Raw genomic sequence first — 25,548 nt, 5'->3', positions numbered from 1 at the left:
TGGACAGTCTGTTCGATGCTTATATGATTCTGGTTCTATTTTTATTCATCAGTTTATTTTGTTCATTATATTCCACAAATGAGTGAGATCATGTGATATTTTATCTTTCTCTGACTGGCTTATTTTGCTTAGCATAATTCTCTCCAGTTCCATCCATGCTGTTGCAAATGGTAAAAATTCTTTCTGTTTATAGCAGTGTAGGTTTCCATTGTGTAGATGTAGCACAGTTTTCTAATCCACTCATCTGCTGATGGGCACTTAGGCTATTTCCAAATCTTAGCTATTGTAAAGTGTGTTTCTATGAACATAGGGGTGCATATATCCCATTGCCTCTTCATATATGTTTTTATGATTCTATTTCCATGGCAGGGTATGGCCACACAAGCACATGGCACATAATTGTGTAGTCGAGAATGAAATTTGTATGCACATATATGTGTATCATAGAATAATTAAAGGACCTGTTCATTTATTCTCATTCATCTTTACTAAGAGCATAAGCTACCCAACTGTCAAACTCATTGTTACTTGTTTATTGTAATGGGCATCTGTACATTAACTCTGTTTAGTCTCTGCTTTGTACCAGGCTTTGGGGAAATAACTTTGGAGCACATAATGAGCATGACAGTCACAATTTCTATCCTACTAATGACGGTCTTTCACATAGTTTATTAATATTCATGCCATTTGAATGAAACAAACTGATAAATTCTTGACAATTGGAAATACCTGTCAGTGTTGCCATCGTATGTTTCCAGAGCAAGATCAGAGCATTTTATTATGGAATTTTCATCTAATCAGTTTTTAAGTAAAAATATACAAATAACAAAACACAGTTAACAATATGGTTTTAGGAAGTTATGAGCAAATGGTAGTGTGGCTTATCTCACACTATAACATTTTTATTTGAAAAATAGAAGAGTAAAACTTAGCTATCATGGCCCTAATTGGTTTGGCTCAGTGGATAGAGCATTGGCCTGCAGACTCAAGGGTCCCAGGTTCGATTCCGGTCAAGGGCATGTACCTTGGTTGCGGGCACATCCCCAATAGGGGGTGTGCAAGAGGCAGCTGATCGATGTTTCTCTCTCATCGATGTTTCTAACTCTCTTTCCCTCTCCCTTCCTCTCTGTTAAAAACTAACAAACAAAAAAAAAAAACCTTAGCTATCATGATCATAAGTCATTACTGTATTCTGAAAGAAACTAATATTGCTCATTGTAACATTTGAATTGAACTACTTATTAAACTCACATTAGATTTCTCCTCCAACCTTTGGTCTCATTTATAGGTGAGAGATAGTGCTTAATGCCAGATGGCTGAAGCATTTCATCCACTAAGTAAACATTGGTGGCAAGATATTTGCCTCTAGGGGAAACCAAGATGGCGGCATAGGTTAAACACCTAACCTGCAGCCGGGCACAACAATTTCAAAAATACAACTAGAGGTCAGAACGGACATCGTCCAGAACCACAGGAGAGCTGGCGGACTGAAATGCCCACAGCTGGGGGGAAGGAGAAGGCCACGGGGACAGTCGGGGAAGCCGTAAAAGCCTGAGGTATGGAGAAACGGGCGGAGACAAGAGCACACGCGCCTGCGGGGAGGATGGAACCGGAGAGGAGGGGGCGGCTGATGACCTGGCCGGAGTTCACTGGCAGGAAGGAGATAAAGGCTCCGGAGTGCGCTGAGCACCGGCTCCGATTGCACTGAACCCCATTCCGGGCGAAACCCTGGGAAACTCACTCACTTTCGCAACTCCGCCGCCCCCGCAGGCCGCCCGGCCCGGGACGCTGGGGACGCCGCTGCAGCGGCGGCGCCCGGAGCCTGGCGGCCTCCCAGCACCCGTCCCCGCCGCGCAGCCCCCGCGCAGCCCCCGCGCGCCAGGTGCCGCGGGCCGCGCGCCCCGCACACCGGACGGAGGCCCGGGCGCCCTCTCCGTGCACCTCCCGGCGGCGCTAGACTTCAGTAGAGTTGACTGAATTCAAGGGATTAAAAAGTATAAATTGGGGGGACGCCGCGGCGGCGACGTCCGGAACACGGTGATGGCGGTGCCTGGAGCTCGGCGGCCGCCCAGCGCCCGTCCCAGCCGCGCAGCCCTCGCGCGCCTGGTTCCGCGGGACGCGCGCACCGCGCACCAGACGGAGGCCCGGGCGCCCTCTCCGTGCACCTCCCGGCGGCGCTAGACTTCAGTAGAGTTGACTGAATTCAAGGGATTAAAAAGTATAAATTGGGGGGACGCCGCGGCGGCGACGTCCGGAACACGGTGATGGCGGTGCCTGGAGCTCGGCGGCCGCCCAGCGCCCGTCCCAGCCGCGCAGCCCTCGCGCGCCTGGTTCCGCGGGACGCGCGCACCGCGCACCGGACGGAGGCCCGGGCGCCCTTTCCGTGCACCTCCCGGCGGCGCTAGACTTCAGTAGAGTTGACTGAAATGAAGGGATTAAGAAGTACAAATTGAGAAGTTTGAAAAAGATGGCGGCGGAGGTTAAAGGCTGTTCTGTTGCCTCGCACCCAGCGAAATCGGAGGGGATGAGGTGTGGAGGTGCGTGGGTCTGGCTGGTGGCAGGGGAAAGGGGCTTTTGTTCCAAACCTAAGGGAGATTAGCTCTCCATCACCCTGAAACCCATCTTCTGGCGAACCCCGGGAGACCCAGATGCCTGCGGGGAGAGGCGGGACTCTTGCAGAGGTGCGCCCAGCAATCAGTGTTTGCTGCGCTGGAGTGCGGAACGAGGGGACTTAGATACATGGAAGGCAGAAGGACCAGACTCACAGCCATCGAGGCTCGCCGCACCATGGCCTGTTGGCGCCCTGAGACCCCGCCCGCCCTGGGACCCGCCCCGCATGTTTTGAAGACCTGCCCTGCAAGTCTTGCAGGCACACCTGCGCCCCAAGCAACGGCTTATGCATGTGGGTGGCCTGCCCTCTGGCAGCGGACCAGATGATCTGCTGTTCTAGTCGGACTGCTCCAGGGCCACTCAGACAGGAGGAAGAAACTACAGTTTTTGCTGTAATCCTTGCTGAGTGCCTAAGGCAGTAGCTGATCTACACCCCATTGGAGACCCAGAAACGAGGGCATCTAGTGGTCTGTGGGAGATGACACCAGATTTCAACCACGTGCATAAGGGACACATTCAACGGGAATATTCAGTGAGCGCCAAAGCTTTGCTGCACCAAGACCCGGCCCATAAACGTGTCTCCTGCACAGCAACTCTTCCTTTATAGACAAAGAGAGCCCCCCCCAGTGACACCAACAACAATCAAGACTTAACTATACAAAGGAGGACCAAGATGGAGGCATAGGGCGGAAGCCTGATTGTTGCCTACCACAACAACTTTGAGACTACGACAAGAGAGCAGAGCAGACACCATCCAAGACCACCATAGGGCTGGCTGAGTAGATGCTCTACAACTAGAATAAAAGAGGGGTATGTGGGATGATGCTGATGCCGGTGACCCAAAGACCACACTTTAAGAACTACAGCTCAGGCGACACAAAAGAACTATGGCTCAGGCGATACAACAGCGGCCTGGAACGTGCTCGGCGCAGTTCCCCCGGCGGTCTCCGGCTGAGGGGACGGCTCCACTGGCAGCCAAGCACGGACAGACGAGCCCCTATGAGACATGGGGTGGGAGACTCCGCGCTTGCTGACCTCTGAGTCCGTCAAGAATCTCAACGCCCCGGAAGCGACCAGGTGCGCATGCTCGGCGACCGGCCACCTATGCAGACCCAAGGGCCGACGCAGCGACACCAGACTGGCCCACCGCCATGCACCGGGTGCACCGGAACTTCGCCGAGCCGCCGCCCGACGAGTTCTGCAGCAGCCATACTGGAGCTCTGGAAGGATGGCCAGGGGAATTGCTGAGGGGGGATTGACCGGCAGGAATTGGGATCGGGAAGACGGGGCCCCGCTGAGACCCGGGTGCGGGCGGGGTTGCGCGCCTCTGGACTCGGGTGTGGTCACACGCCTCTGGGTATAAGTGAGGCCTCACGTCCCTGGGTCTAGGTGAGGCCACATGCCCCTGGGTCCAGGTGAGGCCGGACTCCGGGTCCGGGTGAGGCCAAGTGCCCCTGGACCCGGATGACGCTGGACCCCATGCCCGGGCGAGGCCAAGCGCCCCTGGGTCTGGGAGAGCCCACACACCCCTGGGTCCAGGCGAGACCATGTGTCCCTGGATCCGGGTGAGGCTGCGTGCACCTAGGCCCAGGTGAGCCCAAGTGGCCCTGGGTCTGGGAGAGGCCAAGCGTCCCTGGGTCCGGGTGAGACCATGTGTCCCTGGATCCGGGTGAGGCCTCGTGCACCTAGGCCCGGGTGAGGCCACGTGCCCCTGGGTCTGGGAGAGGCCAAGCGTCCGTGGGTCCGGGCGAGACCATGTGTCCCTGGATCCGGGTGATGCCTTGTGCACCTAGGCCCGGGTGAGCCCAAGTGGCCCTGGGTCTGGGAGAGGCCAAGCGTCCCTGGGTCCGGGTGAGACCATGTGTCCCTGGATCCGGGTGAGGCCTCGTGCACCTAGGCCCGGGTGAGCCCAAGTGGCCCTGGGTCGGGGAGAGGCCAAGCGTCCCTGGGTCCGGGTGAGACCATGCATCCCTGGATCCGGATGAGGCCTAGTGCACCTAGGCCCGGGTGAGCCCAAGTGGCCCTGGGTCGGGGAGAGGCCAAGCGTCCCTGGGTCCGGGTGAGACCATGTGTCCCAGGATCCGGGTGAGGCCTCGTGCACCTAGGCCCGGGTGAGCCCAAGTGGCCCTGGGTCGGGGAGAGGCCAAGCGTCCCTGGGTCCGGGTGAGACCATGTGTCCCTGGATCCGGGTGAGGCCTCGTGCACCTAGGCCCGGGTGAGCCCAAGTGGCCCTGGGTCTGGGAGAGGCCAAGCATCCCTGGGTCCGGGTGAGACCATGTGTCCCAGGATCCGGGTGAGCCCTCGTGCACCTAGGCCCGGGTGAGCCCAAGTGGCCCTGGGTCTGGGAGAGGCCAAGCGTCCCTGGGTCCGGGTGAGACCATGTGTCCCTGGATCCGGGTGAGGCCTTGTGCACCTAGGCCCGGGTGAGCCCAAGTGGCCCTGGGTCTGGGAGAGGCCAAGCGTCCCTGGGTCCGGGTGAGACCATGTGTCCCTGGATCCGGGTGAGGCCTCGTGCACCTAGGCCCGGGTGAGCCCAAGTGGCCCTGGGTCTGGGAGAGGCCAAGCATCCCTGGGTCCGGGTGAGACCATGTGTCCCAGGATCCGGGTGAGGCCTCGTGCACCTAGGCCCGGGTGAGCCCAAGTGGCCCTGGGTCTGGGAGAGGCCAAGCGTCCCTGGGTCCGGGTGAGACCATGCGTCCCTGGATCCGGATGAGGCCTCGTGCACCTAGGCCCGGGTGAGCCCAAGAGGCCCTGGGTCTGGGAGAGGCCAAGCGTCCCTGGGTCCGGGTGAGACCATGTGTCCCTGGATCCGGATGAGGCCTCGTGCACCTAGGCCCGGGTGAGCCCAAGTGGCCCTGGGTCTGGGAGAGGCCAAGCGTCCCTGGGTCCGGGTGAGACCATGTGTCCCTGGATCCGGGTGAGGCCTCGTGCACCTAGGCCCGGGTGAGCCCAAGTGGCCCTGGGTCTGGGAGAGGCCAAGCGTCCCTGGGTCCGGGTGAGACCATGTGTCCCTGGATCCGGGTGAGGCCTCGTGCACCTAGGCCCGGGTGAGCCCAAGTGGCCCTGGGTCGGGGAGAGGCCAAGCGTCCCTGGGTCCGGGTGAGACCATGTGTCCCTGGATCCGGGTGAGGCCTCGTGCACCTAGGCCCGGGTGAGCCCAAGTGGCCCTGGGTCTGGGAGAGGCCAAGCGTCCCTGGGCCCGGGTGAGACCATGTGTCCCTGGATCCGGGTGAGGCCTCGTGCACCTAGGCCCGGGTGAGCCCAAGTGGCCCTGGGTCTGGGAGAGGCCAAGCATCCCTGGGTCCGGGTGAGACCATGTGTCCCAGGATCCGGGTGAGGCCTCGTGCACCTAGGCCCGGGTGAGCCCAAGTGGCCCTGGGTCTGGGAGAGGCCAAGCGTCCCTGGGTCCGGGTGAGACCATGCGTCCCTGGATCCGGATGAGGCCTCGTGCACCTAGGCCCGGGTGAGCCCAAGAGGCCCTGGGTCTGGGAGAGGCCAAGCGTCCCTGGGTCCGGGTGAGACCATGTGTCCCTGGATCCGGTTGAGGCCTCGTGCACCTAGGCCCGGGTGAGCCCAAGTGGCCCTGGGTCTGGGAGTGGCCAAACATTCCTGGGTCCGGGTGAGACCATGCGTCCCTGGATCCGGATGAGGCCTCGTGCACCTAGGCCCGGGTGAGCCCAAGTGGCCCTGGGTCTGGGAGAGGCCAAGCCTCCCTGGGTCCGGGAGAGACCATGTGTCCCTGGATCCAGGTGAGGCCTTGTGCAACTAAGCCCGGGTGAGGCCACGTGCCCCTGGGTCTGGGAGAGGCCAAGTGTCCTTGGGTACGGGTGAAGCCAGATCCTGGGTCCGGGTGAGGCCGTGCGCCCCTGGATCCATCCGGGTGAGGCTGGGTCCCAGGCCCGGGTGAGACCACGCGCCCCTTGGGTATGGGTGAGGCCACGTGCCCCTTAGTCCAGGTGACGCCGTGCCCCTGGGATCGGCCGAGACCAAACCAGAGGGAGTCAGACCTCCATTACCACCATTTGTCCACCATCCAGAGCTGAGGGGTCAGTGCTGACATGTACATATAAGGAACTACTGGACATCGAAATTGGGTCTCAAAAGAACTGTTGGTCCAGGGGGAAGCTCGCTACAGATTGATTCATTTGCCTGTCAGCATAAATATTATTGCTCGTCTCACATTCAGTTCTTATTAGTATATATCTAGTGACATTTGATCTCGTTCATCTAGAGGAAATGATGAACAACATAGACTGAGGAACAAGAACAGAACCAGAAGCAAGGAGGCATCGATCGGACTATCGGGCCTCAGAGGGAGGATAGGGGAGGGTAGGGGGAGGGTGGGGGGAGGGGGAGAGTTCAACCAAAGGACCTGTATGCATGCATATAAGCCTATCCAACGGTTAAGTTCAACAGGGGATTGGGGCATGCGTGGGGAGAGGGGTGGGATGGGAATGGGGGGATGAGGACAAATATGTGACACCTTAATCAATAAAGAAATTAAAAAAAAAAAAATCAAAAAAAATAAAATAAAATAAAATAAAATAAAATAAAAAAAAAAAAAAAAAAAAAGATATTTGCCTCTAAACAATAATGCATGATAGAACATAGAGTGTCTAAAACACAGAAGGATTCACCCCTAATTCTTAACTATTTATCAGTTGTGTAGCCTCTTAAAAACCTGAAGTGTCTGACCATGTCATGCATTTTACTCTGACATAGGAGTACATATATAAGAGTTTTGTAAAGAAAGCAAGAGCAGTTGGTTTTTAGAGACCTTCATTTCAATACTATCCTCTCCTCTGACATCTATTACTTCAGAGTAAAAAATAAAATAAAATTGTTTAACCCCTGAGTGATCTGAGGTGGTGGTGTGCTTCTCAAGGCAGCCCACACAATGCAAAACTTCCACCAAATGGTGTTTGTGTGATTTTAGCACTCCTGTTATTTACTACTCAATTCTCAAAAACTCCAGAAATAGAAATATGAAGGGCCAAGTCTGCTGGCAAATGTGTTATTTTCATCTTGGAGCATATTTGAGAAAATGTTTGGAAGTAAGAGGTCCCTGACCATTGAGAACTTCCAGACAGCGGCCACCGTTGCCCAGGAATGATGGGAAGGGGCTTTCTCCTCAGTGGAGTGCCTTCTGAGAATAAGCCAAGGAAGGTTGCAGCCAGGCTTGGGAACGCCAGACTAGAAGGAAATTGCAAGTATGGAAAAGCAATAGAAAGAGGGTGAATAGCATCGACATATGGGACAAAGTTGCAGACTATAAGAGAGGAGGGCCAGTGTCACTAGAGAAAAGGAAAATGTGGGACTTAGGATAACACAAAGACAGTTGTATATTTCAAAAAGTAACAGTATAAATAAGTCAAGCTATTAATTCATAATTTCTTTCCTAGTATGAGAGGGCGAAATACAAGTTGGTCAAGGTTTCTTACTTTATTTAGTAGTAGATAGAGCTGCCTTCGACGGTTCCATGACATTGGCTTAAAGCAAGACTAAGGTCAGCAACTGCCAGCTTTTCTGTCCTTTGAAAGATTAGTCTTTCTTCTCTGGCCCTTTAAAGTTGTAGCTCCCCTAAAGAGAACTTTACATCACGACGTAATGTATTTATGCTCAGAATGTTTGCACATTTTAACTCATAATATTCTGAGTGCTGTTCTTACTGTTGTTTATTTGTGTGGTATTTTGTTTTTTTTAAGATTTTGCAAAGCCATAGACTCACCTTCACAAGCTGAAATGTATCTCCTGCCTCTTTAGTATGTGGTAGATACAAACTGTCCAATCCGAATACCAGAGTGTATCACAGGGTCTGATATTACCTTTCTTACAGCTTCAACTAGCGGTGGTTCAAATCATTACACTGTCATTGAGTGACCAGTAACCCCATGAGAGAATTTTCCCATGAGCTCCCCCCACCTTTCTAGTTGATTTCCATACAGCCTTTGTGAGGGGGCAAGGAAAGGAAAGCCTACCTCACAATTCAAGCTTCTGCACACCTGTCACCATCGTCGTGAGAGCTCTCGGTGCAGAAGAGAGGACATTTGTATTTTGGTCCTGCTTTCGCTTATAGATTCAACTCTTATGTGAACATGAAAGTGACCCTTGTTTTAAAACCAGCCTTCGTTTTTAAGGTCACCCTGCTTTCTTTATTTCATGTAGAATATAAATGTTATCTTTAAATCCACCTGGATTACAGAGGGGTTCCTAGCTTAATGGAGGAACAGAGGAAGAAGGCTGCCTCCAGGTAAAGAGACAGGAGTAGGAGTGCAAGGGATAGAGTGCTGGGGCTTAGCACCGCCATTCTGGCCCTGTGAACACAGTGAAAAACATGCTGAACTGGACAATCCCGTGTGTGACCACTGGCAAAGGTATCACCACTGTGAACCTCCACTGCATTGTCTGGGAAATGGAGATAATATCCCTTTATCTATGAAGTGGGGAGAAAGTCTACCTCACCTATTTCTCAGGGATGTTAAGACAGTTAAATAAATGTATATCTGAGACAGCGCTGTGCAGATTGTAAAGTGCTGTCCGAATGTTAAGGTAGCATGATGTAAATGTTTACTAAGCAGAAAGACGAAGCAGTAGACATTGTGCAAAGAGTCTCTATGTGAATGTTGTTTCCTTCTTTGGAAATCTCTCCCATTTGACTTCGTTTACGTTTGTATTCTTGGAAGCTCTTTGATTTAGAGCTGGCACCACTTTACTGTAAATATACAGCACTATGCGCACATCAGCCCCGAGGCCGGTATCCGGGCTCGCTGCACAGAGACCTTTAGTTCAGGGCAAGAGGGACTACTGGCAAGTGTTAGTGACTGCTTACACTGTAGTGACAAGACCATTATTAAAATATGTCGTGAAATCTTCTCAGTCAAAATTAACATTATTTCTTTTGTTTTACCTTTTCTTTAAAGCAGCTTATGATGTTTTCTCAAGCCCTACAACGTCAGATGAGCCTGAAATATCAGAGCCCCACACAGGTACCCAACCTCTCAATTCTTTCCTCAGATTCCATGTGTTCTGACAATACTGCTGATGAAACAGTACACTCTCCAGAGATCTGCAGCAAAAGAAATGGCAGTCCGTGTCAGGGAGACGATGCTACCCTCTCCTCCCACTGAGGGATTATTTGTTTACCTCCATCGGTAAACAGGCTCCCACAAGTGGGAGATGCAGATGGGTTTGGTTGCTACTGAGGCAAAGTAAGGCAATGGCCTATTGCTCTGTTGTTCAGAATCATTCTAAAAAGGTTTTAGGATCCTAGAGAGTTTTCTCTGGAGCAGTGGTTCTCCAGTGGGGTGATTTTGCTCTCCTCTATCCCCAGGGAATTTGGAAATGTCTAGAGACATTTTTTGTTTGTCACAGCTGGAGGAGGTGCTACAGGGGTGAGGGATGCTGCTAAACCCCTACAATGCAAAGAACAGGCCCCTACAACAAAGAATCACCCAGCCCTAAATGTCAATATTGCTGAGGTGAGAAATCGTGCTATGGAGCAATCATGCTATTCATTTATCTACTAGAGGCCCAGTGCACGAATTCATGCACGAGTGGAGTACTCCAGCCTGCCCCAATCAGGGCCTATGGGGCCAGGCTGGCCAGAGGGAGGGGCCACTGGTGGTTGGCTGCCGGCCCAGGCCCTGGTCGAACTCCTAGTTAAACACCCGGTCAAGGGGACAATTTGCATATTAGCCTTTTATTGTATAGGATAGAAGTTCAGGTGGGTCTAATTTTTGGCATTCATCACATGCAGCTACAGTGAATTTAACTCAGTTCAATAGTTCCTCTTGGCAAGTGTTTATTAAGCACCTCCTTTAAAGTGAATAAGACTGGTCTCTGCCAGGCATGCATATATGTCTGAGACTTTCTCTTTGTGTAGCCTTATCTCAGCATCATTTGTGTCATTAATAAAAGGTAATAATTTTAAACAGCAGAAAATTTTAAAAAGTGAAATAGAATACTAAAGGTGGGTCCAATTAGTAGTTAAGAAACAGAGAGAAGAAGCCAGCAAAGTCTGTTGAAAATAAGTTGAGTATATGAGACACTGTTTTATCATGCTTTCTGATGTTTAAAGTATGTATGTTCTTTAAAGTGAGCTCTTATTTAAATTCTAATGAATCACTCATTTAAAAATGTTGGTCAGAAATCTCTCAAGTGTTCTTGATATTTTTTCCTATATGGGGCAAAATTTATTACTCGTGAATTTGTATTTTATTCCTTGGGCCTTCTGCTGCTTTTGTAAATGTTGACATTTATTCCAACAGCAACAAGGGATCCATTTCTGGATTCTGTCCCACCTAAAACTTCTAGAACTCTTGAACAGCCAAGGGCAACACTGGGTAATGTTTTTAACAGAAAAATCATGCTTTGTTTTCCATCAAAAGAAAAATCCATGTGAATGCCTTCCTTCCAAATGACCATTTCTTTCCATCACATCTAATCATTTATTTCTTTCCTATTTCTGAATATATATACTTTTTTTTCCTATGATGCAGGCATCTCATGTTCCATTTTGGTCTCTTTTTTTCTTTGTACTGTAATAGATGATATTTTTCCATCCCTAAAGGAATGAAAAGTTTTTGAAAACTGCATGGATACTTTCATCATCCATCTCACCCATCTCATGTGTTTGTGGCCTGTATCACCTCTCTTTCATGCATTGAGTCTGCCTGGAGTCAGCTACTGAACAATTATCACTCCGACCTTCCCCTGACTTTACATTATTATTTCATTCATCAGCTTTGAAGACTACCTGCATTTTCATCCTTAATCATGTACTTGTAGCATGTGCTTTGTAACACCAGCTAAAAAGCATGTGAAAACTCCTAAAATACCTCATTTTAACTGGAACTATTTGGTGGGATGGGGTGTTTGTATTTTCAGCTCCAAGTGAAACGCCGTTTATTCCTCAAAAACTGGAAATCATTACCAGTCCTGAAATGCAACCTACAACACCTGGTAACTAATGACATTTGTATAGTTGTTTATTTTCAAAGAACAGATCAATTGACCCCCCAAAAAAATCAGTCATGTTGTTCCTTTCAGAATATTTTCAGTGGTAAACACTTCTCTTCATTCCCTACCATGAAATTGTGTAGATATTGTGAAGAATTATTATTTTTTGGCTATACTTTCAAATTCTCCAACCAGAAAATAGCAGCAGGATTATAGATGATAATTATTTTAAATATATTCCCTCCTAATTAGCACACTAGATACTATGAGGTCAGAGAATTTTTCTCAAAGTAATCCAAGTATAAAGAGCCCCAAGAGAGCTCTGCAGTCCTGAGCATGATGAAGAAAAAATGGGCAAAAGAAAGGTAACACAACCTACCTACATTTTAAAATAGGAAATTAATGGAATAATGAAGTTCATTAGTTCCTGGTGAGGTTAGTAAATGCTACAGAATTAAGGAAGTCCTAAACTTTCTATTCTCTAAAACCCAAATAGTTTATTTGTGTTTCTCCCCAGCTGTTTGGTAAATCATCTTTTGAATTCTTAAACTGTACCATGTTTTCTCAAATTCTTCAAAGGTGCTCACTTTGAAGTACATTTAATTGTTCTCACAGAGAAAATTAATTCAGTTGGCCCAATCAGCACTTTTATTGAGCACCTGCTGTGAATAAAGCACAGTGTTGGGCATTCCAGGGATACAAAGAAACATAAAGCAATTCTTGCACTCAAGAAGTTTACAAGTTTGAGCTTACAGCCTGATCCACCCCTGATGAAAATCATTTATGAAAGCTATTTTAAATCTTCTTTCAGCTCCCCTGCAAACTACACCTAAACGACGCTTCAGGCCCAAACCACCAAGAACCAAGCCTGGTAAACAAAAGTCTCTTTAACCTTTCAGGATATTTAATTCCAAATAGATAATATCCATCTGCCTGCCATAAAATATAAGTGACATGATTCCACAGGTTAAAGTTTCTTTACAAAATCTGAAGTTAACTGAAGATGAAAAATTAATGAAAATGAATAACAAGAGTCAATAATTTCTGATAAACTTTTATTAAAAATTATGTAAGTGATGTTCTTGCATGTGAATTTTGGTATAAACCTAGACACAAGTCTTGCTATCACAACATGATAGAGTGAGATATCTATACTAATAAAAGGGTTATATGCTAATTAGACTGGGTCAACCGGACATCTTCCGGATGTCCGACTTCCTTCCAGACAAAGCCACAAGTGGCAGGGGCCAAGGCAGAGGTGGTTAGGGGTGATCAGGCCGGCAGGGGAGCAAGCAGTTAGGTGTAATCCGGATGACAGGGGAGCAAGCAGTTAGGGGCAAGATCAGGCCGGCAGGGGAGGAGTTAGGGGGCAATCAGGCTGGCAGGGGATGGCAGTTGGGGGCTATCAGGCTGGCAAGGGAGCAGTTAGGCGGCAATCAGTCTGGCAGGGGAGCAATTAGGGGGCAATCTGGCCTGTAGGCAGAGGTAGTTAGGGGCGATCAGGCAGGCAGGCAGAAGCGGTTAGGGGCAATCATGCAGGCAGGCAGGTGAGCGGTTAGGAGCCAGTGGTCCTGGATTGTGAGAAGGATGTCCTGGATTGGAGAGGGTGAAGGCCGGGCTGAGGGACACACCCCCACACACACACATGCACGAATTTCATGCACCGGGCCTCTAGTATAGTATAATTCTTTTTCTTGGTATGCCATCTCTATTTAAGTATTTATAAGGTGACAGTTCTTGGTTTTTGGTGCCTATTATGCTTTCAGTTTTTCACTAGGGCAATGGCTGAGATGGAAAGGACATGTTCCCAGTTTTCCAATTGCTTATGATCTTATAAAGATAATCTTATATAATAAGAGGGGAATATGCTAATTATCCGTTACGCCTTGAGACTTAACAACCAACCGTGTAATGACCAACCATGTAATGACCAGATCATGGATCTGCAAGAGGGTGGGGCAGCGAACTACAAGCAGGTGGCGAAAAGCTACAGGAGGGGACAGGGCAGCAAGCTATGTGGGGGAGGGAGCAGGGGGGTTGGAGCAGCTCCAGGAGGGCGGGGCAGTGGGCAGAGAGCTCCAGGAGGGCAGGGGCGGGTGGCCAGCCGAGGCAAGAGGCAGCAAGCTCCTCGCACACGGGTTCATGCGCAGGGCTACTAGTGTATCATAAACAATGAGAGAACAACATAAGGTCATATAATCTACTTGTGAGACTAATACTCATGTAGAAGGTCAGAAAAAGAAAGTAAGAATTAAGGATGCAAGCCTCAAAATCTGTGTAGGATTTGGGCAAAGGAAAAAGGAGTGGGGAACAAGATTATTTTCAGGCACAGAGTTTGGGTGATGGAGGCAGCTTATCAGCCTGGAGGTGATTTTCTTCATTGTCAAATAATGCACTCAGGATCATACTCAACAACTGGGTTTTGCTCCGTCCATGGTAATATAAGTACAGTGGTTTTACTATAGTCTATATTATTTTGATTGAGTTTGAAAATTCTTTTCCAAAACTTTTACTCACTGCATACTTTATAAGCACTGACTACTAGCTGTGGCAGGATTTTAACAAGTCATTCAGTTCTTCTCTGGAGGACATCTTTTTATTGTCTCTGGGATGTCGTAATATCTCTTTCCCTTTCCATCACCAGAAAGAACCAAAAGTCCTGGAACAACTACTTCTAAACTTTCTAAGAGCCCTGAACCTACATGGACCACACTGGGTAATGATATGTCCTTAGTGGATGTGTTACTTCTTGTCACCATGGGAAATCCAGGACCCCAACTTTCATGTAATGTCTCAGTCAGTATTCTAATGGGCTCATTGCAGCAGTACTGAGTATCTCATGTAGTACATCGACTGTGGCTTTCCTGGTTTTGGATAGCTGGCCCCTATAGTAAGTGGATCTGAATGGAACCTTGTACATCATCCTATGCCTTGGAAAGCTATAAAACCACTGCTTCTTTCTCATCTTCTATCCAATCATTGTATCCGAAGTTGGGTCTTACACACAGTCGTTTTTTTCATAATGCCCTCAATTTCAACTTTAGACTGCATTTGGAAAAATGGCTATTATGGTATTAGTAGAATTTCTTTATGCTGCAGATCATAGCATTATACCTATCAGTAAATATTAATTTTAAAATATGTCTTTTTTTCTGGTGCTTAAAGAGTTAGATATAAATGAGAAATATGAAATAGCACAAAATGATTACACTGATTTTTTTAAAGCATGGATTAAAATGACATTGTGTAGTTATTATGACTACCTAGTAGCAATGCTATTTCTTTAGGTCAAATATAGTCTATAAATGTTTTTTTCAAACCAGATGAAAATTTATCACTGAATGCTACTCTGTGACATATTCTTTTAATGGACTATTTCCATCATCTCAAGATGATGGGCTCATTCTACTTAAAGTATAGGTTTTCCTTTATATTTTTAGACACTGAAATGTCTAAAAATAGATTTGTTGATTCTTTCTGTTTCTTTATTTTTCCAGCTCCCAGTAAAACACAATTTATTTCTTTGAAACCTAAAATCCCTCTGGGCCCAGAAGTGACACACATCAAACCTGGTAATTACCCTGATTTTTTTTTTTTAATATTCCAAGAGTAGGATTGAAAGGTTGTTTTATGCCACTCTTTGAAGCAAGAACTTCTGATTTGTATTTTGGTGTTTGACACATTTTGCCATGAAAAATGCAATGAAATGCTCTCATTATTACCAGCCCCTCTGATGTTATCACAGCGCTGCTCTGAGCTGTGTGCAGGAGCATTATGTTCATGACCTTCACAGAGAAAACACAGACACAGAATGATGGACATGATTGAGGACTCCCTTGTCTAGGACTATGAAATAGTTTCCAGTACCAACGTTGACTGGAACTCTTATGACACTGAACAATCGCCTTTCAGCTGGAAAGAGAAGAGTCTTTCCATCCCCTAAGAACTCTGCCTTGTTTGAAGCTTCTTAGTTTTCAGGCTAAAAAGTGTGTATCTCCCTGATGCTCCATCACTTCTTTCTCTACTGGGGCTGATTTCTGAACACTGACTTCTGTTTACTTCTCAGGAGATATTAAGGGTGTTTTGCTGGAGAAAAGAAGGTTCTTTTACAGGGAGGAGTTATTCTGTAAAATCTAAGACAAAGTTAATTCCCTACATAAGGATTGTGGGACATACTAAAGGACCGAATCTTCATCATTTTCTATCCAGAATATATACAACAGTTTACATGTTGACTTGCATGATTGTATATGTATGGATCTCTGTCACTGCTCATCATTTTCATCTAAATTTTAAACCCTTAGCTCTGGAAAGAATATATTTCTCACTGTAATGTTCAATGGCTTTTTCATTAATTTATGTTTACAAAGCACAGTTATTAAAGCAAGTGGTTTTCTGCTTTAGTGAGCAAGCTTTATTTTTTGCAATGAAATGGATAAGGAAGAAAAAGTAACTGCTCAGAAAAAGAATTCTAATGACCTGACCCCCTTTAAAGAGGAGGTGCAGGTCTCAGACTGAAGAAAATTAGGGATTAAGGGAGTGTGACCATGGGTGAGGTCTCCAAGTCAGGACATGGAATGATGCATTCTTACTCAGGGAGGCTATTTGGAGAAAGAGGCATAGCTCATGATACTCAAGAGCCCTACAAGTTTAAAATCAAAGAACACAGACAGCTATATGAGAGAAGGGTTTCATGTACATTTATTTTTAAAGATGCTTGGAGGACTTTAGATTAGGATAGTAACTATTACATTTATGTTATACTAGAGGCCCAGTGCATGATTGAATCATGCACGTGTAGGGTCCCCTACACGCTTTCGCTTTTCGCGGTGGAGCTGGGTGCTTGTCTGCTGGTGCACCAGGCCTTTCAGAAGCCTCCAGCATGGAGGAGGCTTTTGAAAGGCCTGGTGCCGGAGCAGACAGGCACCCAGCTCCCCCACTTTTGATGGTCTGCGGCCGCTGAGGGGGGCTACCCTGCTGTTGAGAGATGCAGGGGGCAGGACTGCCCTGAGGGGGGCTGCCGCGGACACCTGGCTACCCTGCTGTTGAGAGGCGCAGGTGGGTGTCCGCGGCAGGCCCCCTCAGCGGCCGCGGATCTGGCCGTTGAGAGTCACAGGGGGCGGGAGTCCCGCCCTCTGTGCCTCTCAACAGCAGGGTAGCCCCCCTCAGTGGCAGCAGATCCATGCCTCTCAATGGCCGGATAGGCCACCCCGAGTCCCGCCCCCCAGCCTCCCGCCGCCCAATCATGGGCGTAGCGGAGTGATGGTAATTTACATGTTACTCTATTATTAGATAGGATTAGCATAGAAGACTATTACCAAACAGACTGTATGAGAAACATTACTGTATGTTTGGGTCAACAAATTTAAATGAATATTTTTCCAATCTAATTATTTCTGTTATTACAAATTAAAATTTGCAAACATCAAAAAATGTCTCCAAATGTTAATTATAACTTACACAATGTAATTTACATTATTAACTTCAATGGTTTCTAAAACATTTTCTGACAGGCAGTACATTAATACAAATAAGAATTGGAGGGTGTGTTCTTATTATTCTAAGGTATTTGAGCAGAGACTTCTTAATTTGACATTTCCTTTTAAAGTGGAGGAAATTATTTGGAAGCTTAATGAGTTATGTTCCTTTCATTTCTACCTCCTCATCACTTAAGAACAGCCACATTCTCTTCTCCTAGCAGCAAGTATAGCCACTTCAGAATCTGCACCAAAACGTATGCCAACTCAAGTTGACACTGAGGCAACACACAACACAGAGTAATGACTGGATGTCTGAAAACTGTTGCTTGTGTTTTAGCTTTGTAAAAAATTTTATTTATTTTTACTTTAGGGCAGGCCACTGTTACAGCTCTGCTGAAAATTCCTGTTTCTAGCCAAGGTTCAGGAGAGCAAATAAACCACCGAAAGCTGTTTGATTTGAGTGACTCATTGCCTTTCCCAGCCCTCTCCTCACTCTCTTTCTTTTCCATTTCACTTTCCGTGCAGGCTGCTTTTCCTTTGGTTTCCCTTGGTGGTTAAACTAACAAGTAAAAACCACCATTGGTTTGGGCTTGTTTCATAAGCAGAATCCAGTGCTTTCTTGAAAGTCCCAGCCATCTACTCTGTCTCTTCTTGTCTACCTCATCCAATTAGAATTGTTTCTTTCACAGTTAATATTTGACATTCCACTCTTCAACTTTTAACACAAAAACAATGAGAGAGTCTTCCAATTAATTACAGGTGTGGTGGATGGACTTGTACATTGTTCTCATTGCTAGCCACATCCATGAGCAAGTTGTATATTTCTTTGTGTTGTGTTAGTGTGAGTGGTGTAGTTATTTGCATGCCACTCAGTTGTTGTTTTTTTTTATGGAATATTTCTATATCTTTATCTACAACACCTAAATAGTGTCAATAGAGGACCTCATCAGAAATGTATTTGTTTTTCATAAACATTGACTCTTTTTATGTAGAGGTGAATTGGAAGCTTAATTGATAAAAAATACACACCTATGTGGTCTGTGCCTGTCAGGAATTTAAAAAATGCAGATTTTTCTTTACAAAATTTAAAAGACAGTATTCTCTAATCTTTGTAAAAATGCTGTGAGCAGCAAATTTTACTTACTTTTTCACTCTTTTAGAAGGCACCTTTGTAGAAATTAAAACATGAATTACAACCTCGAAGTTTCAGAAGAATTTTTGTTGTTTGTTATTTTCAGATGTGGATACTTTTAAAATATTTATTATATTTAATGTATTGGTGCTTACTATTTCTTTCCTTTTCTTCTGTAGAATCTGAAATATCGAGGCCCTTCTCTCTCTATCTATCTATCTATCTATCTTTCTCTGCCAATTTGACTGACATTGAGGATTTGTTATCTGATAGAATATTTAAATGATATTGTTATTCAATTTTTTCAGCATTTCAATGAAATCTGAGACTGCCTTTTGACTTTTGCTGATTTACTAACCAAAATGGACTAAATTTTATAGGTAAATCAATTTGTTCACCAGCAATAATGCTAATAAACATGGAGAACATCATATGAGCACTTTGGGTTCTTTTTAGACCATAAGTTCAATTTTTATTTTTTATAAAATAATATCAGATCCAGCCAGGCTGAAAATCATCCAAAATGAACAGAACTCAGACACAGGTACAGGTCTAAGGAGTCTGTTCCTTCTTCCTTGGATGAACCCGACTGTCCTGCATAGGAGCACATGGCCCGTGGACGAGAGCGCCACACAACCTTTCAGAGCTGCCTGACCTCCCGTCTATGGAGTATCTCCTCAAGCACTAGAAACGGTTTTCAGAATATTGTGTAGTAAATACAATAGCTAAAAAGCTACCAAAAAAATACAGAAATCTCAATTCTTACTTTTATTGTGGTTTGCAGAGAGGATGTGGGTGTTGAGCTTTTCGGTTGGTAAGCCAGGAGAACCTGATTGCTCATCAATGAGAGAATACTTTTTCTACTAAAGGACATAGTTTCTGTCTTAGATGGTGCTCTTCAGCATTGCCTTTGATAATACTTGCTTTTATTGCAGCCCCGGAACCTCTGACTCCAACACCATCACAGTCAACAATAGGTAATGAAGTTTCTGTTAGTTAGTGAAAAAGAATTATCTCTCTTTTTTACACCCTCTATCTTCAACTTTGTCCTTAACTCTGGCTTTTTAAAAATTTATTTTGCCATGACTGGTGTGGCTCAGTTGGTTGGGCATCATCCCATGAACCAAGAGGTAAAGAGATCACTGGTTCAATTACCGGCCCAAATTGTAGGCTTGATCCCTGATAAGGGGACAGGCAGCCTCACATCAATGTCTCTCTCTCTCTCTCTCTCTCTCTCTCTCTCTCTCTCTCTCTCTCTCCTTCCTTCTCTCTAAAAATTAATAAAAAATATCTTTTAAAAAGAGATTTAAAAAATAAAAAAAATATTTCTTCATTGTTTTTTAGCTCTTTCTTTCAGCCATTTTTGCCAGAAGATAAACTTTCTGCCTATGCTCAACAAAGTAGAGGTTCTGCGATAGCATGAAAGCCATACTGATTTTGACTTGACACATTCTTTTCATTTTTATTTTACATGCTTTATTGTCCTTCCTTATATCTGAGGAATGTGTCCTGAGCTGCTTTTAACCTGGTGAGGACCATGGCTTTCCTAGGACATGTTTTGCATTCACATTTGGAGGTGTTTTTCTTCCTTTCGAAACTCCAACATTTGCAGATTTTCTTGAAAGACATTTTGGTCTTTCCAGATCTAAATATCCTGATATGTCATTAGGAAATTCATTAAAAGAGAGAAATATAAAAACTAACCCTAATGTTATAGCTTCTTTTTCTTCAAGAGAGCAAATACTGTGTTCTGCTGGTGCCATCTTAGCCAATTATCCATATTTTCCTTCATAACACGAACTGTTGGTTACTCTATTGCATTCACATATTCCAAATAAGAACCGTACCTTTTTCTTTCCAGTTCTCTTTCCAAACTTAACTGACTGGCTATATTTTCGTTCATTTTGTCTAAAAGCACAGGGATCAATTTAAATAAAAAAGGGAATTTTTATGTGGCTAAAATTTTCATCATGTATATTTGTTCAACTTAGTAATTAAAATTTAAACATTTTTCATATTTATTTCACATTAATATTTCATGTTAATCATTTTTCCTTTGATCTTGATTCTTCTTTGATGATGTTTCATGCAGCCTTAGAACTTGGAACACTGGAAACCAAACCTTCAACAACAACATTAGGTAATGCAGTTATTGAGTGACCTCTTTTCCTGACTGCTGGTATCTTAATTAACAGGCTCGTATTAACGGATTAATCCATTAATATTCATTTTTATGTGTGTTTTCTATTCTTACTCCCAGAGAAACATTTTTAATCTATAGTTTTATCAACTGTATCTCAATTTTAAAATATACCTTCCCTGAAATAATTTCTGAATTCAAAATACATCTTGCTGATTTGCAGATTTTTTTAATGCTAAGTGCAAAACTTTTTCTTTGACTCTTAGGCCAAAGAAATTTTAATTTTTATCCCTAGTGGCTTTTTAAACATAACTTTTCTCATGTTCCTATTGAACAAGCACTTTCAAAATTTTTATGAGACTGTTTTCTCTAAGCTACACAGAGTTTTGGGTTTTCCATCTCAAAATGGATGAATAGGGGATCTCTTGAACAGTGATTGTTTATAAATTTTTGTCCAAAAAATATAATTGAAGATTCATTTAACTGGCCAAAAAAATATAACTGAAGATTCACTTAATATTTAATGATAGAAAGGTGCAAAACAGAAGTGTACATATCCACAATAAATCAAAGAGTTTAAATGTGCTTCTAAGGTATATGTAAAATTGTTTGTCCTGTATTAACTAGCTAATTTTCTTTCTTCAGCTCCACCAAAGACCAGACGACCAGGTCGTCGCCCCCGCCCTAAAACCACACGTAGTCCAGATGTGCCCAAGTCCAAACCCGGTAAATGTGATGTTGAGGGTTTCAATTAACACAGAAAGTGGAATATGATAGCTTCTGATATAGTAGCTACCTCCTACCTAAGTTGATGGACTTTAGGAACCACTATAGTTGATGTTTATATTTAAGTATCTATACTAACCTTCCATATTCATGTTACATGAATATACATATTTATATTTTCATTTACAGTTACACACAGCAGTAAGCTGACTCACTAAGTGTATTATTAAAGTAGAGCACCCTAACATCTTATGAAGGATGCATATTCATGGCAGATAAGCTGTGGCAAAGCAATCGGGAAAGGGGGAAATAAAAGGGAGAATCACATCCAAAAAGAGCACACAGGTTAAGTAAAGATTGAGGAGTAATGTTTCCTTCCTCAAGATGCTGCTTCTTGATGTAATTATGCTTTTTGATTTTTCACTTCTATAGCGCTGCAACCTGCTACGGTACAACCGGAGCTCTGGGTGCCCACAGTCGGTAATTCTGCTCTCCTCCAACTGCTCTCACGTTGTCACTTTTGCTTTTCCTACTTTCCACCCAGGCATGACTGCATTTCTGCCAGATCACCACAGTTTCATTCCATGCGTCCCCTCAGTTTCCTATCTGGGTCTGAAGAACCTGAAGATAGGAGACTTCTAGAAGGATCCTGTGTGCTTGTTTAAGGAAGCTCTGTGGCCTTGGACACACTTCCTGGTTTTTCACTAACCCTCTGTCTTTCCATCCCACGTGTCCTTGTGTTGAAAAGACCATCTACTCTCCCAGACAGAGGCTTCTGTGCTCATCCTGAACTTGACAAATGGCAACATTTCATTTCAGTGCCCTCATTATCATTTCATTGATTTACTCATTCAACTTGTATGACATTCTTTCTTTTTAAAAGCTGCATGAAATAATGGCTTCTTCAGCTTTTTTGTTTCTTTGAAGAAAAAGTTTGAGTATGTTTTGATAACTAGAAGGACACATACTATCCTTGGTCTCGGATCCAATATAAAAATAGGATGGTCTCTAACTTGAGAACATTAGATGTCCCAAGCTGGTTTTATTGTTTTTAGTACTAATGCTGTCGATGATCATTAGTTCATTGTAAGTTATCATCATTCACAATAAATCTGTCACTACTTTAGAAAATTCCAGAAATCAGTAGCCATGTAACATTGTATATAATTTCAAGTGTTAAAGATTATTTCTCAGGTTCCCCTACTAAGCAAGTTTCAAATTTCTACCATATTATTTTTATACTGAAAAAAATCAATTAAGAAACAGAACTATTATACTTATCATGTTTGAAATTACTTATGTAGAAAAGAAGTCTTATTACAGTTCTCATTATTTTTGCTCAAAGACACATTTTAGCATTTCCTGAAGAGTTTTTTCTTTTGGACGTATTTCCCATTCTTTCCACAACCTAGGAGCTAATTTTGCTGTATATTCACTGAAATTATATAGTATTTTGTCCTTAAATATGCTCAAGCATATGTGTCCTTAATTTTGACAGTTACAGCCATGACCATTTCGCTAATTTTAATACCTTTTTCTTTAGCATCAAAACCATCCAAAAGACCTAAAACCACACACAGACCAGACGGACCTCAAACCCAGCCTGGTAACCACTACTTTCAGTGCCTTGATTTATAACTAGGAAAAATTTGTGTAAGTAACATTAATCTTGACATTCACAGCTCTCCTGTGACACTAATTATAGCACCTTTTTTTCCTTCAGATTCAAAACCACCAAAGCAATTACTTCCTAAACCCCAAACCACAGCAAAGCCAGATATGCCATCAACTAAACCCGGTAAACATAAATTCCAGTGCTTTAGTTTAAGAAGCTCTTTCTTTGGGAATGTTGCTGAAAATGTTTACAGTTTGTTATATCACATAAAACATAGAAACCCGAGTACCATGATTTTGTTCCTTGTTGTCTCAAAGTAGTCACACTAATGTTTTAGGTGTTAAATGAACAAATCAATGTGTGGAAAATTAGTATATTTTACAACTGATACTGACAGATACTGTTTTCTTAACACATTAAGCACCAAGCCTGTTGTGCCTTCCTTTCCATTTCAGTCACCGGTGACTGACATGGCGCTTAACATGTTAAGGAATTTTTAGGCGTTGTTTTCTGAATCTGGGTTTGTAACGATGGAAGCCTGGTTTTCTGTATCTGGACCATTTCTGAAAGCGCTGTGAGCAGCCACTGCCAGGCAGCACTCGGGAGGCTGGCACTGCGTTCTTCCTTTACGGGCACATAATCAGAGCTTGGCCTCCTCTCAAATACCTTATTGACATTTTAAACAGTAACTATTTACTAAGCGATTTCCTACCAAATAAGGAGCTATTTATATAACAGTTCTGAAAATTCAACTGTTTTGCAATTGAAAATTTCTCCTAAGATTCCCATTAGTATAAAATTCTAACTTACTAAGAGCATCTCTCATTAAGCCTATCAAGAAGACAATTTATATCACTTTTGAATTTATATCAGGTTCTCTAGCCTCTGAATCAAGCATCAGTGATCACCTAAAAGTTCAGACTTACTGCTTTTATTGTTTTCATCTGTTTGTTTTTGTGATGCAGGCTTTGAGCCTGTTACATCGGAGGCCGGAGCTCCCTCCATAACCATAGGTAATGATGGATGTCTTCCCTCTTGGTCAGTGTTTCTCTGAGCTTGCTGAATCTGACTCTCGTGTAAATGGTTATTCACCATCCTTTTCATTCATTTCCAACGTTGTTAGGGACCTTTTTAACATTGCGAGGCCATCTGGCATCTGCTGCTCAGCTTACAACCCCTGAATGTTACTCATCCTTGGGTCACCTTCGGAGGCATTCACATTGCTTCCAGCACTTGATGCTGTCAGGAGTCACAGGGGCTCTCTCCATCCACCCTTTAAACCAGGAAATTGTTGAGATCTCTGTTTTTATGTGTATAATTTATAAATGTGGGAGGGGATCAATGAAAAAGCTGGTTGGGGCTTGACGCAATGCATAATTATTTCTTTCTCGACAAATCTCTTGCCTCCTTGATTCCATACTATTCAAACACAACTTGAATGAATGTCAATTTTCTGTTGAAAAATTCAGCTTATGATGCTGAATTCCAAACAAAATAAGGATTCCCCTTTTTTGTTTGAAGGCAGTCAGTTTTGAATATGGTTTTCACCCTGTTGTTCTCGCTTTCTCCCTCTCTTCTGTCTGCCATGTTTTCTACTAGTTCAGAAAATGTTCTCAGATGTGGCTCAACCCAACTCAGTGCTATGTGTCTTGGGCAGTCAATAAAAAGCAATCTTCATATAATTGCTTACGGGGTTTTTAGTGATAAAAATGTTTTAATGTTACATTTAATCTTCTGAATTGAATGAAAAATATGGACTAATTTAAAACTAGAGAGTTAATCTTAATTTTATATCTATGTATAATTTAATCATTATAGAATTTAAAATTAGAGAGTTTACTAAATCTTCATCTCTATGCATAATTTAATCATTACAGAATTCTAGGTATTCTGTTTATCCAGACAAAAAAATTGAAGTATTGCTTTTCAGAGTTTTTTCTTAATCGTCTCTGTTTCTCACTTGAATAATTATCTCCTAATTATCCATTTGAAATAAATGAATAAATAAGAAACAGTAAGAAAGTGTATCACATTTATTCTGGAGAAAGGCAAAAGTTTATCTTTTGTATAACTGCCACAGATCTCCGATAAACAGACTGACTAAGATTTTTAAAAATTCTCCTCACTACCAATATTCCTCAAAACATATATTAATAATGATGGTAAAAGGGTTTCAGATACAAACAGAGGTTTTTATAATAAATTTTCAGAGTAATTTAAAATTAAATAGATATCAGACAACTAATTATCTGATTGGGGGGTGGGGGGACAAGTTTCCAGTATAGTTGGAATCAGATAATTAAACACAGGAAAAAAAGAAAGCTTTTCATTGGCCTCATAAGTGCAAAGAGTATGACTATCTTGTGAGATAAATGGATACCAGAGTACTGTCAGTTATTAGAGAACAAATACTATTTTTCCAGAGTTCAGCATTGCTTTTTAAACATTACAGAGCTAAGAAGATTTATTTTCAAGGTAAATTTTGTCCCTATGTTTCTTAATCTCCATTGCTCATTGTATTGCTTTTGGTCAGTTCCTGCCACAGACATTGAACCTGAAACTCTGAGAACTGAGGCTCCCTGGACAACATTAGGTAATGACCTTCTACGTCTTAAAGCAAGTGCATTTCCTGCTCATTGTCTAGCCTATTCCATTACTATGTTGGTCAGGGGCTTTTCTCTTTCCTACGATTTTTCTCATCATCCTCTCTTGTCATTCCACTTAGATCTTTCACTTTGTATTGAAGATGTCTAAAACAAGTTACTTGGTTAGAATATAAGCCTGTTTGCAGCTAATGCAAAGCATCTATCTCCCATTCTATCCAGCTTTATTAATACTTTACAGAGCCTGTGAGTCTGCTCAGTGTTCGGTGATTAAGCTGAATTTC

At 44.0% G+C, this 25,548-nt stretch overlaps 1 protein-coding gene across 2 annotated transcripts in view; it reads left to right on the top strand.

Moving 5' to 3' along the window:
- Positions 1 to 25,548, top strand: part of ABI3BP (ABI family member 3 binding protein) — a 256,673-nt gene that overhangs the window by 132,693 nt on the left and 98,432 nt on the right. Inside the window, exons 14-27 of one of the 2 annotated variants that reach the window (XM_054714048.1) lie at positions 9,531 to 9,596; positions 10,878 to 10,952; positions 11,497 to 11,571; positions 12,380 to 12,439; positions 14,213 to 14,284; positions 15,066 to 15,140; positions 19,116 to 19,175; positions 20,279 to 20,320; positions 20,966 to 21,046; positions 21,479 to 21,526; positions 22,590 to 22,652; positions 22,770 to 22,844; positions 23,627 to 23,674; positions 25,195 to 25,254. In XM_054714048.1, coding sequence (XP_054570023.1) covers positions 9,531 to 9,596; positions 10,878 to 10,952; positions 11,497 to 11,571; positions 12,380 to 12,439; positions 14,213 to 14,284; positions 15,066 to 15,140; positions 19,116 to 19,175; positions 20,279 to 20,320; positions 20,966 to 21,046; positions 21,479 to 21,526; positions 22,590 to 22,652; positions 22,770 to 22,844; positions 23,627 to 23,674; positions 25,195 to 25,254 — 900 coding nt within the window. The remainder of the gene's footprint in view (positions 1 to 9,530; positions 9,597 to 10,877; positions 10,953 to 11,496; positions 11,572 to 12,379; positions 12,440 to 14,212; positions 14,285 to 15,065; positions 15,141 to 19,115; positions 19,176 to 20,278; positions 20,321 to 20,965; positions 21,047 to 21,478; positions 21,527 to 22,589; positions 22,653 to 22,769; positions 22,845 to 23,626; positions 23,675 to 25,194; positions 25,255 to 25,548) is intronic. The other variant, XM_054714049.1, reaches the window with a different exon arrangement.

Source organism: Eptesicus fuscus, chromosome 3 (assembly GCF_027574615.1).
Source record: "Eptesicus fuscus isolate TK198812 chromosome 3, DD_ASM_mEF_20220401, whole genome shotgun sequence".
NCBI lineage: Eukaryota > Metazoa > Chordata > Mammalia > Chiroptera > Vespertilionidae > Eptesicus > Eptesicus fuscus.
This window is presented reverse-complemented; position numbering and strand designations above follow the sequence as displayed.